The sequence below is a fragment of the Microcaecilia unicolor genome, chromosome 2 (genome assembly GCF_901765095.1).
Source record: "Microcaecilia unicolor chromosome 2, aMicUni1.1, whole genome shotgun sequence".
Taxonomy (NCBI): Eukaryota; Metazoa; Chordata; class Amphibia; order Gymnophiona; family Siphonopidae; genus Microcaecilia; species Microcaecilia unicolor.
In genome coordinates this window covers 211439332-211451847 of record NC_044032.1, presented here as the reverse complement: position 1 = coordinate 211451847, position 12516 = coordinate 211439332, and the positions used below count along the sequence as shown (strand labels likewise).

At 41.6% G+C, this 12516-nt stretch overlaps 1 protein-coding gene across 1 annotated transcript in view; it reads right to left on the bottom strand.

The window, feature by feature from the left end:
* Positions 1–12516, bottom strand: part of DAPK1 (death associated protein kinase 1) — a 314806-nt gene that overhangs the window by 137094 nt on the left and 165196 nt on the right. The window contains 1 exon segment of the mRNA XM_030193688.1: positions 3716–3808. Within this exon segment, the coding sequence (XP_030049548.1) occupies positions 3716–3808 (93 nt within the window).

Here is a 12516-nt window from a genome sequence, read left to right as displayed (position 1 = left end):
CCACAGATAATTAAAAATAGATAGAAACACTTGATAAGCCAGTTCTATTATGTTATTGCTTAAAGGTATAGGGCAAAATTTTGTGTTTCTGGTTAGGATGAGGTAGACCACCTCAGTACTGCACAAATCCATCTATTTATATTATCCATCACCCGTGCTAGGCTTGTATCACATTCCACAAAAATCATATCACCGTAACGCTGAACATCCTTGTTTACTCGCAGAGTCTCAGCTGTCCACAGTTACAAGCTAGCTAATCAGTGTATAAGTCTATCCCACTGGCAGATGATTAATACAAAAAACCGGCAACTTGTGCTTGAAGTCAAGCCAAAACTTTAATTCCCTCTGACAGCTACATTATAGATCTACCAAGTGTGTCTCCTCTTCCACAGGTTCATTCCTGCTGTGACTGTTCTGCTTTCTGAACACAATCAATCACAATGGTTTATGTCCAAGGTAATGCTCACTATTGGATTATTTTAGATAAAGAAGTTTGGTTTTTTTTTCCTGTGCATCATTAGCAGAATTTTCCTTATGAAGATAACCCAATGCCTTCAAGAAGTGCAGCTAATACTACTACTAATCATCATTTCTATAGTGCTACTAGTCGTACACAGCTTTGTACACTTGAACATGAAGAGACAGTTCCCTGCTCGACAGAGCTTACAATCTAATTAGGACAGACAAACAGGGCAAATAAGGGATAAAGGAATTACTAAGGTGGAAATGATAATACAGACATGGGTAGCGAACAAGTGAATAGGGGTTAGGAGTTAAAAGCAGCATTAAAAAGGTGAGCTTTTAGCCTAGATTTGACGACAGCCAAAGATGGAGCTTGATGTACTGGCTCAGGAAGTCTATTCCAGGCATATGGTGCAGCAAGATAAAAGGAACGAGTCTGCAGTTAGCGGTGGAGGAGAAGGGTACAGCTAAGAGAGATTTATCTAATGAACAGAGTTCCTGGGGAGAAATGTCGGGAGAGATAAGTGGAGAGGTACTGAGGAGCTGCAGAGTGAATGCACTTGTAAGTAATAAGGAGAGTTTGAACTGTATGCGGAAATGGATAGGGAGCCAGTGAAGTGACTTGAGGAGAGGGCTAATATGAGCATAGTGACACTGGCAGAATACAAGTTGCACAGCACAATTTTGAACAGATTGAAGGGGAGAGAGATGGCTTAGCGGGAGACCTGTGAGAAGCAAGTTGCAACAGTCTAAGAGGGAGGTGATAAGAGTGTGAATAAGGGTTTTGGTAGTGTGCTCAGAAAGGAAAGGACAAATTTTGGTGATATTAGAGAGAAAGAAACAAGACATATTTTAGAAGTCTGTTGAATATATGCAGACAAAGAGAGAGCAGTCAAAGATAACCCCAAGGTTACGAGCTGATGAGACAGGGAGGATGAGAGTGTTATCCACAGAAAATGGAGGAAGAGGAAAAGTTGGTTTAGGGGGAAAGATAAGAAGCTCAGACTTGGTCATGTTTAGTTTCAGAAGGCAGTGAGACACTCAGGCAACAATGTCAGACAGGCAGGCTGCTGAAGTTTCTGGTGAGGAGTAGATTTGGGAGTCATCAGCATAAAGGTGATACTGAAAACCATGGGATGAGATAACAGCACCAAGGGAAAAAGTACAGATGCAGAAAGGAAGAGGTCCCAAGACACAGCCCTGAGGTAAATAAACTGATATTGGGATAGAAGTGGAGGAGGATCCACCAGAGTATACACTAAAAGTACGATGGGAAAGAAGATAAGAAGAAAACCAGGAAAGAAAAGAGCCCTCAAATCCAAGTAAGGGCAGCGTATCAAGGAGAGGCAGTGATCAAAAGTGTCAAAAGCAGCAGATAGATTGAGAAGGATGAGGATAGAATAGAGATATTTGGATCTTGCCAGAAACAGGTCATTGGAGACTTTAGCAAGCGCCGTTTCAGTTGAATGAAGAGGGTGAAAGCCAGACTGAAGTGCATTGTCCATCAATTCACACTTTTTGGACCAGAATAATCACTCCATGTCTCCCAATTATAGAATCGTTGCTGGACACTTAATTCTCTTGGATTGTTTGACATATTTGGGATGCTGCACCCTTGGCCTAGAGGATATAAAGGTTTCTTGAAACATACAATGTTCTTGGGGAAAAAAGTGTATTTTACTGTGTTGGCTCCTGGCCACTCCTCCCACCTGGCACACTGGTGCTTAGAAGTGATTAAGTTCTGGATCATGGAAAAAAGGCAGGTGGGAAATTTGGACTTGGCTCCTGGTCAAATGCTTACACATATTTGGGAGCCTTTTTGGAATTCGTTATCTCCCATGGCTTGTAGCCGACTGTTGAATACTTGATTTCTATTTGAAAGGCTATTGTTTGTTAGAATGGGGGGAGGGGGGTGGGGACTGAGTGAGCTGTTAGAGGAACATTTCTTTGTTGGGGTGTCAACTCGACATTGTTGAATTGATAGAGTTATGTAGACCTTGTGAAAATATTTTTCTTCCAGTTGTACCCTCAACTTGTTTCAATAAAAATGATAAAAATGATTAAAAAAAAAAAAAAGAGCACATCATCTTGTTCCCTCCTTCCCATTCAGTTGCAATTCTTGTTTCGATTTAAACCAAATTAATAAAACACGGATTCCTGTTTTTCAAATGCAGTTGTCTAGATCTACTAGTTAGCCAAAGGTGGTATAGCAAGTTAAACTATATCAAATGGAGTGGAGGAGTGGCCTAGTGGTTAGAGCACTGGTCTTGACATCCAGAGATGCCCGGTTCAAATCCCAAGGGCAAGTCACTTAACCCTTCATTGACTCAGGTACAAACAACTGTGAACCCTCCAGGGACAGGGAAATACCTGAAATGTACCTGAATGTAACTAATCTTGAGCTACTACTGAAAAAGGTGCGAGCAAATCCAAATAAAAAAAAATATATACAAACACTTTGTATTTGAAGGTCTATGCTGTGTGTACGACTGAGACAATGGATTTTACTAATGAACAGTTTTCTATGTAGAGATCTGTACCTCCCAATAGTGTGTTGGTGTTCGGCCATTTGTAACATCTGCAGCATTAACTTTCATAGGATTTCTAATATTTTTTTTCCCTTGGAATAAGTGCTGTTTTGGTATGTCATGTTTACTAAAGGACTACCGAGTCTGATGTAACAATACCATGAAAAAAGTGGCCAATAGTGAAGAGAATTTATGATACTGTTACCAAGATAATTTATACCAAAAAAATAGTAGAAAGAAGTTGAGTGGAGGAGTAGCCTGGTGGTTAGACCAGTGGGCTAAGAACTTTGTTCAGACCCTAATGCAGCTCCTCGTGATCTTGGGAACCACCATAAAAAAACCCACAAAAAAATAAAGACCTTAAAAGCTATTGGAGGGTTATGGATCACACGTGCAAGACCCTAAGCCATCCAATTTTAGCATCATTATAGTTCACTTGTCCTGTACCTCATGTTACTATTCTGAACTGGATCATACTGTCAGATGGATCAACAACTGTTTTGAGTTATAGATCTGTTCATCTCTTTTAGCAACATGCAATGATTTTTGACAAAAAAAACCTGGCTCAAGAAGGGTCTCTCTTGAAAGCATATGCATGTATCTTTTGGTAGTTCTTGTGTTGATCCAATAAAATATTCGCGCACACAGAATCCAACTTTCTTCACAACCAGTATGGTTTCTAGAACTCTGACTCACAATGCAGAGAAATAAATACAGCTACTTACCAGGGTATCATCACTCCTGGCCACACTCATGTTACTTCTGGACAAGAAGGACCGTGATAATCTTTGGCACAAGGATATTAGACGCACAGATTGCTTAAAAAAAAAAGGGAAAGAAATATAATGCAATAATGTCCAAAAGCATAAAAAACACACACACAAAAAAGGCAGTTTGTAACAAAACATTCAAGGAATCACAGTGTAAAATGCTGCTATGTGCACCTAATCTTGGAAGAGGAGAGAGAAAAACATGTGGAATTCTAATTTTGGAGTATTTCTGTAAGGCTTCAGGAACAGTTTGATAAAAAAACTGTACAGTCTGCAGGAAATCAGGACTCAGCCTTGAAAAGAGACATTTAGCCCTGCATTCCCTCATCTTTCAGTCTTCTAGACCTCTTCCCAACTCAAGATTTTGATAATTAAATTCAATCATGAGCCACACCAACATTTCCCCTCCCAAAATGTTCCTTTAACAAGTGTTCAAAGAATGTGGAGCATTGTCATGGAATTCTTTCCAACCCCTCTGCATGTGAGTAGTGCTGTGTTTGACTTAAAGACGGGAGAGAGAGAGAGAAGGGGCTTGCTTTGCTCACGGTTTTCCTCTATACTTCATCTGTGCAGAAGTGGCATAGGAAATACTCATATATATTTGGCTCATGACTGAAATTTCTAAAGGTTATTTTAGCTATGTAAACCGGATATTTGAAAGTTGCCCACATCTCTTGGGTAAACAGACACTAATGATTCTTTGAACTTGTGTGGCTATCAAGGTCTATCGTTTTGCTTTGATTATAGCTGCTATTTGCCACCTACCAGAAGCTGCTGCTGCCCTAGGTGATTGCTTAACCTACTTAAACAGTTAAGCCAGCGCTGTACCTGGTGCAAAGGGAGCTTCTAACCCACAACTTTTGGTATTACATAAGAACGTAAGAATAGCCCATACTAGGTCAGTTCAATGGTCCATCTAGTCTAGTATCTTGCTTTCAACAGTGGCCAATCTAGGTCACAAGTACCTGGCAGAAACCCAATTAGTAGCAACATTCCATGCTGCGAAACCCAGGGCAAGCAGTGGCTTCCCCCATGTCCATCTCAACAACTTTTCTTCCAGGAACTTGTCAAATCTTTTTTAAATCTAGATATGCTGACTGCTGTTACAACATCCTCTGGCAACGAGTTCCAGAGCTCATCTTTGAGTGAAAAAAAGAATCCTTCCATTTGTTTTAAAACTATTTCCATGTAATTTCATCGACTGTCCCCTGGTCTTTGTACTTTTTGAAAGAGTGAAAAAAATCAATTCACTTTTACTCGTTCGACACCATGCAGTATTATATAGACCTAAATCATATCCTCCTCAGCGTCTGTTCTCCTCCTTCTGTTCCCTCTTCCATCCAGCATTTGCCCTCCTTATCCCCATCCTTCTATCCTGTGTCTACCCTCTTTCTCTCCCCTTTCCATCCACCATCTGTCCCTCTTCCACTCAGGGTCTGTCCTCTTCCTCTCCCCTCTTCCACTCAGCATCTGTCCTTTTTCTCTCCCCCCCTTCCATGCAGTGTCTGTCGTATCTCTCCTCTTTTCCACCCAGGGTCTATCCTCTTTCTCTTCCCCCTTACATTCAGTCACTGTCCTCCTTTTCTCCCCTTCCCATCCAGCCTCTGCCCCTTTTCCCTCTTCCACCGAGCATCTGCTTTCTCTCCCCTCTTCCATCCAGCCTAAACGCCATTCCCCCCACCAATCCAGTGCGTCTCCTCTACCCCCGAAACACCCAACCCTGCCGCTTCTTAGACAAGCAGCAGCGGGGGCAAAACAAGCAACAGCAAGGCAGGACTCATCATTTACGTGGCTGCCGGCTGAGCACTGGTACAGGAAGGAACGTCCAAGGGGGGGGGGGGGGGGGCAGGACCGTCAGCCCCAGGTATGGGGAGTCCGGCCCCGCGGTGGCTGTAGCTTGTTTTGCTCATTTACAGAAGCAGCAGCAGTTTGAGTGGTAGCAGGAGGGAAAAAGGCATCTCTGTGAGTTTGCTGTAGTGGCCTGGGGTGCCATGGCGCACAATTTTGGAACTGTTGACCTAAGCATTACTCCTGTGGGAATTCTGTGCAACTGCACAATGCAGAATTTAAACAGAATTTCCCACCACTGTGGAACACCTAGAATTCTGCTCTTGCTGTACAGAATTCTGTGACGCTGCCAGCATCAGCGTCCCTCTTCCCCTCCCCCGCAAAGATTGCATGGCAGGAGGAAGTGAACTAATATGCAGCAGTTCACTTCCTCCTCCTGCCGTACAATCTCTGTTGGGGAGGGCGGGGGGGGGGGGGGGTCAGCAATAAAAGATGAGTATATGCCCTGGGAGTAGGGGTGAGGGCAGAACAAGCCGAGATTTTGCCACCGTGTGTGTGTGTGTGTGTGGGAGGGGGGTGGGTAGGAAATAGAGTTTGAGGGCATGCCCTGGGAAAGGTGAGAGAGAGCTGGAGAGGAGGAGAGAATGGAGAGGTGGGGTGTGTGCCTGGGAGGGAGGGAGAAAGGTGCTGGGGATACTGCATGCGGGAGAAGACTTGGGGGCAGAGTTTGAGGTCTTGCTGGGAGCTACAGAGAGAGAACTGCAGTTGGAGTGAGATTGAATTAGGGAGGCTGGAGCCTGAGGAGGAAAGAGGTAGGAGGGAATTTCAAGCCTTGTGCACAGAACTTCCCCATCATAATACTAAAAAAATAAAGCAGAAATTTCAAAAATTTGCAAAGAACTCCCCCAGTAGTAGAATATTCATACTTTATAAACTACATCTGAAATAGGTTCTGCCCACTCTCTGCTCCAGAACACACACACTCACAGGTTTGTCTTAGTATATGCCTTCCCTTTTTTTTTTTTTTCCGTTTGTTACATTTGTACCCCGCGCTTTCCCACTCATGGCAGGCTCAATGCGGCTTACATGGGGCAATGGAGGTTTAAGTGACTTGCCCAGAGTCATGAGGAGCTGCCTGTGCCTGAAGTGGGAATTGAACTCAGTTCCCCAGGACCAAAGTCCACCACCCTAACCACTAGGCCACTCCTCCACTCCTTCCTGTTACTGCACATTTTTTTTTACACTTATAACCCATGGGGAAATTTTATAAGAGCTCTTTTACATGCATAAAATAAGATTTAATCCACCAGGTGGTTTATAAAATTACATCCTTAGTTTTAAACTATTTTAGATTCAAAATGTATAAAATTTGCCAAAGTATTTTTTACTCTAAACATTTAAAGTGATATACTTAAAGGGAACAATCCAGACTGGGCAGTCTGAAAGATAAACAAAACTACTTCGGATAGTTGGAAGTCCTCATCACTTCCAAGGAATGCGTGCATACTTTTACAGTCACATAAACCATCGTCGGCTATTCCCTATTTAATACCTGAGCACATTACTGAAACAATCAGGTGCAGAATTGTCACTAAACCAAGGGTGCATAAGTTCAGTCTTAGGGTCACACACAGGTCAGGTTTTCAAGATATCTTTAATGACAGATCTGCATGCATACTACCTTCACTGTATACAGCTCTCTCAAATGTTCATTAGTAATCTCCTGAAAACTTGACTTGTCTGCAGCACTGGAGGACTGAACTTGTGCACTCCTGTACTAGGAAAGAGCAAGCAACCAAGGGCAGTGAACCACATCACTGAAGTCCACTTCTGTCATTGGAAGTGGTGCGCCTTTGAGGAGGAGAAATCTATTTTAGGATAGCTAGGTGATGTTACATCAGTGGGGATCCTTCTGAACTCGCAAAACTTTGCAATTTCAGGAAGGGGACTGCCCTTCCCCAAGCCTCAATTTCTCTATCCCTCTAACCCAGGTGTATAAAATAAAAAAAAGAAGAACTACTAATAGCCATAAAAACTGACTTCCTTAAACAAATAGATACTATGCTTCAAATGGGTGACTTCATCCTACAGAAGAAGCTCTCCAAGAAAACATGTAGAGTTCTGAACATGTGTGGCCCTTCCAATGCATAGTTGTCTCCTCTATTAGTTTCATAGTATAAGAATGCATGCAGCTTATAAGGAGGTGGGAAGGACTATGTATTCAATCTTTCTTTAAAAAAAAAAATACCAGTATTGGTACCTCCCTCCCACCCCAATGATTTAGCAAGATTGAGTCAGGCACAGAAGAGAGCATTTCCCAAGTTTGAGGCTGCTCAGTTTACCTATAATGTGTTCACTCTTTAGGAGCAGTCCAGTCAAAGGAGGACAGGAAAGTTGCCAGTGTTACACAGGTTGGCAAGCAAAGCTCAGTCAAACGCACCATCTCAGATTGTGAAGTGGTCCAAGCAATAACGTGAAGTGAAGATATAAAGCAAGGACCAAATACTCTTCAGCACGTGGAAGTTTCAAGAGAGCTATAGTAACTACGGTAGCTCTAATTTGGAAAGATTTGTCTTCATAGAAACATGACGGCATCCACCACCTTTTCTGTAAAAGAGTATTTTCTTAGATTTGGTTTATAATATCTTTGATATATCACCTCTTGAGGACACAGCCAGTCTTTACTGGCTAAATAAGTACCAGTTTGCTTTGGCTACTGGAATACCCATTCTGTCAGGTTGACAGAAAAAACAGCTTTGTACAATTTTTGATCCATTTAGTTTAAGGCAGTATAAAAAAAAACACAACACATTTGTGTGAAGAGACTTTTTACATGGATTTTCAATGAGTTTTTGACCAAAGGTATGGAGTATTTATTTCCTCACTAGCACAGAAGAGATTTTTAACAAAGAGGATTGTACCCAAGGTGAGTATATAAAACTAACATGATGAAAGTGTATGGTTGCATAGATGATCAAAACTGGAAGTTCACTTATTCTTCTAGATGAAGAAACCACACTAAAAAGAGTGCCTTCCAAGTAACATACCTGAGTGAAGCAGACTCCACAGACTCAAATGGCTGGTTCTTGAGTGAAGAAAGGGTACCACTGAGGTACTATTTCACAGGAGGATTTGGAAACGGTGGCCTAACATGAAGAAGCCCCTTCATGAATCGAAAAAGATTGTAAGCTCTGTCGAGCAGGGACTGTCTCTTCATGTTCAAGTGTACAGTCCTGCGTACGTCTAGTAGCGCTTTAGAAATGATAAGTAGTAGTAGTAACATCGTGAAGCTGGATGCTTAATCAACAGGGACATGATAGAATAAGAGTACAGAAAGATGTAAATGACGTAGAGTGTGGGTAGCCACAATTGACAGATGGTGCAAGCAATAAATAATGGTATTCAGAGAGCACTAGATGAAGTTATGACCATCAGCAACACACCAGATAAAGAATCTCTTCCACTTAAAGCATAGATAAGCCTGTTGGAGGGGAGGGAGTTTGTGGCAAACAAAATATTATGCATATGTAGTGGTAGCCCTAGGGTGGAAACTAAATGTTGTTCAATTTCCATATTGACAGGGATAGGAGGAGATTTGAGATCTGATGTAAAGGTACTCTTGTTCTGACTATCAGCAATGGTAACATTTGAAGTATGGACAAAGAACCACAATGATAATCACTATGCTAGGCCATGTGTAGAGCTTTCACTATGAGAGGGATGGGAAGTGTAGAGTAGCCAAGTCTAACTTATGGCTAGTGCATCTTCACCGGAAGATCTGGGAATGGGTGTACTGAACAAGAGAGGTAGTTCTGAGTTTTTTTTTGCTAATTAATAAGTCTAAGATGCCCACCATATCTAAAAACTGTTTTAAGATTTGATGGTCCAGAGACAACTCATGGTATTGAATGCTCTGAAGCCTATTGGCTGTCAGGTTCTGATCACCCAGAATGAAATTGGCTTGAATGTGTGTACAACTGGAAATCAACAAGTCCAAACTCCATGCTGCTTCTAGGCATAAGAGAAAGGAACTAGCAATCAAAACAGAACACAGACCCTTGAAGTCAATACATTGCGCAGGCCACTTTTGGCCAAAACACGACTCATGTTGAGCCTTGGATGTTGAGAATAAAGCTTCAATACATTGGACATTGTCTGCTGTTCAGTTTTTTTGTCACCCTCACTGTGCCAGACTTGTATAAGAGAAAGGAAGCCATTCTGTCCATCTTTTTTGACCCACAGCATGGTAATTTGTTTGAATACTGAATGACCTTAAAAGATGCAAACACCTGGAGAGAGAGAGAGAGAAGAATCACTCAGTCTTCCAGGTGACTGATGTGAAGCAGTTCAGCTTACAACCATGTTCCCTGAGTAACAGAATAACCAAGGGGGCTCCACCACTTTGGTTGGAAGCATTCATTATGATGTCAAAATAATAGGCTATTGGTGCAAAAGGGGATGGTCAAGTTGAATGTGGACATTCATCACTGTAAGAAAATCTGAAGTGACAAGTTTTGGAAGAAATAGGCTGGATAGATCGATTACATTGATATTTGAGATACCACTAAGGCTTTTTCATAGACAGGCATAGGGTACAACACGAATTGCAGCAACAATATGGCCTAACAAATGAAAGCAGACCCTTGATGCAACTTATGCAACACTGAATATTTTTGTACATTGACAATAGCAGAAAAGTTTTTGCCTGTATTGTGTCCAGCACGGCTCTTATTAAATGAAATAAGGCTGAAGAACTGACATCTTGAAAATGATAAAGCACAGGCTTCTAAGAAGGCATATTGTTTGCTCTGAAAGAAAGACAAGGCCAAATCTTGACGAAGCTGCCAGAAGACAAGTTACTGAGGTACAGAAAATTAGATGTCCCTATCTTTGCATGTGAGTGGCCATCACTACAAGTCATCTGATGAAAAACAAACACTCTTGGCGCTGAAGAGCAGAAGCCAAATGAAAAAAAAAAAAAAAAACCTATACCAGTTATTGTCAGCATGCAGAAGGAACCAGAGGTATTTTCTGCAATTAGGGTGATTTGGATGTGCATGTAACCATCTTTCAGATCCAGTGGCAATAGCCAGTCTCCCTTTATCAAGTAGGGGAGGGTGGAGGCAAAGGTGAACTTTTCTTTACACATGAGTAGATTGAAGTCCTTGAGGACTAATATGGGATGCATCTGTCCTGTCTTTTCAGGGATCAGGAAATACCTGGAGAAGCCCTTATTCTTTTCCTGAATTGGAGTAGACTATATTGCATTTGACTGTAGGAGATACGTGATGACTTCTTGCAGCATAGAAATAGAAAAACGAAGGCAGATAAAGACCATGTGGTCTATCCAGTTTGTCCATTCATGTCATCTACTATTCCTTTCTCTCCCTTAGAGATATTATGTACTTGTCCCAAGCTAGTTTGAATTCAGATACAGTCTTCAATTCCACCACCTCCACAAGGAGGCCAATCCAGAAATTCACCACCCTTTCCATGAAGATTAGTATGGGCTTTAGGTAGCTGAGACAGTCATAGGTTGACCTGGTGGCCGAGACTAAAACCTGGAAGTGGTAAACCAGTTGTACCATATTAAGAACAAGGATTTATTGTAATCCTTAACCTTTACAGTTAGAGCAAGAATTGTATTGTGGAAGGACACTGGTTGTGATTGTAGAGGACAGTCAAAGTAGAAGGCTGTTTTGATTCTGCAAGTGTGGCCCATTTGGTCTGTACTCTTTCTCTTTGGCAAGGTTTAGTCAAAGTTGAACACTAAGCTTGTTGCAGTTTTATTTATTTATTTATTGCATTTGTATCCCACGTTTTCCCACCTCTTTGCAGGCTCAATGTGGCTTACAATACATCATGGATACTGGAAATGAAAAGAGGATATACATTTGGTTTTACAGAAGGATTCTGGGTTACATGGTCATGAAGTACAAGATAGTGGTATTACAGAAGACATTATCAGACAATAGAAATACAAGATAGTGGTGTAGTAGAGACATTGTAAGACATTAGACGTGTTACGACGTTTCTAGGTGTATTTGGAGATTTTACATGTTTTGATCTTTGTGGTATATTTTTTCAAAGAGATGAGTCTTTAGAAGTTTGCGGAAGTTGGCCAGTTCATAGGATGCTTTCAAATAGCGTGGTAGCGCGTTCCAGAGTTGCGTGCTCATGTAGGAGAAGGTAGAGGCATGTATTAATTTGTATTTCAGACCTTTGCAGTTGGGAAAATGAAGATTAAGGAATGTTCGAGAAGTTGCCTACCAAAGGGAACAAAACTCAGTTCTTACCATAGTGGGCTGGGCAACCTTGGTCCTTGAGGGCCACAACCCAGTCAGGTTTTCAAAATTTCCACACTGATCTGCATGTGCTGCTTCAATTGTATGCAAATAGATCGGCATACTCATTGTGGAAATCTTGAAAACTTGACTGGGTTGTGACCAAGTTGGTCCTGGAGTACCCCTTGACCATCATGTTTTCAGGATATCCACAGAAAATATAAATGATTCATTTATATACACTGCCTATTTCATGCATATTCATTGCATATATCCTGAAATTTTGACTGGTATGGGGGTACTCCAGGACCAACTTGGGAAACACTGGTCTAATAAATAAATGTAGAGATGGGGACATAGCCAAGAGGTATTTTAAGGTACAGTAATGGTCCTTAATGGTGTAAATGTTTTTCATTTGCACCTGGCCTTGTATGAAGGTCTTCATGACGGCCAGATGCACACAGTTATGCAAGATGTCTAGCAGCAATAATGGAAGCTGATATTCTAGAAGACAAATATATCATATGCTGGATTAGTTCAATGTTCACCTGCTTCACTCAGGATAGCAGATATTCAGCCTAACTGGGTTATCAGGCTGAATGAGAAACCTTGAACCCTTTCTATCATGTGCATATATTGAAGCAGGTGAAATTGTTAAACTGCAATTCAAGCAGACAGGAAAGT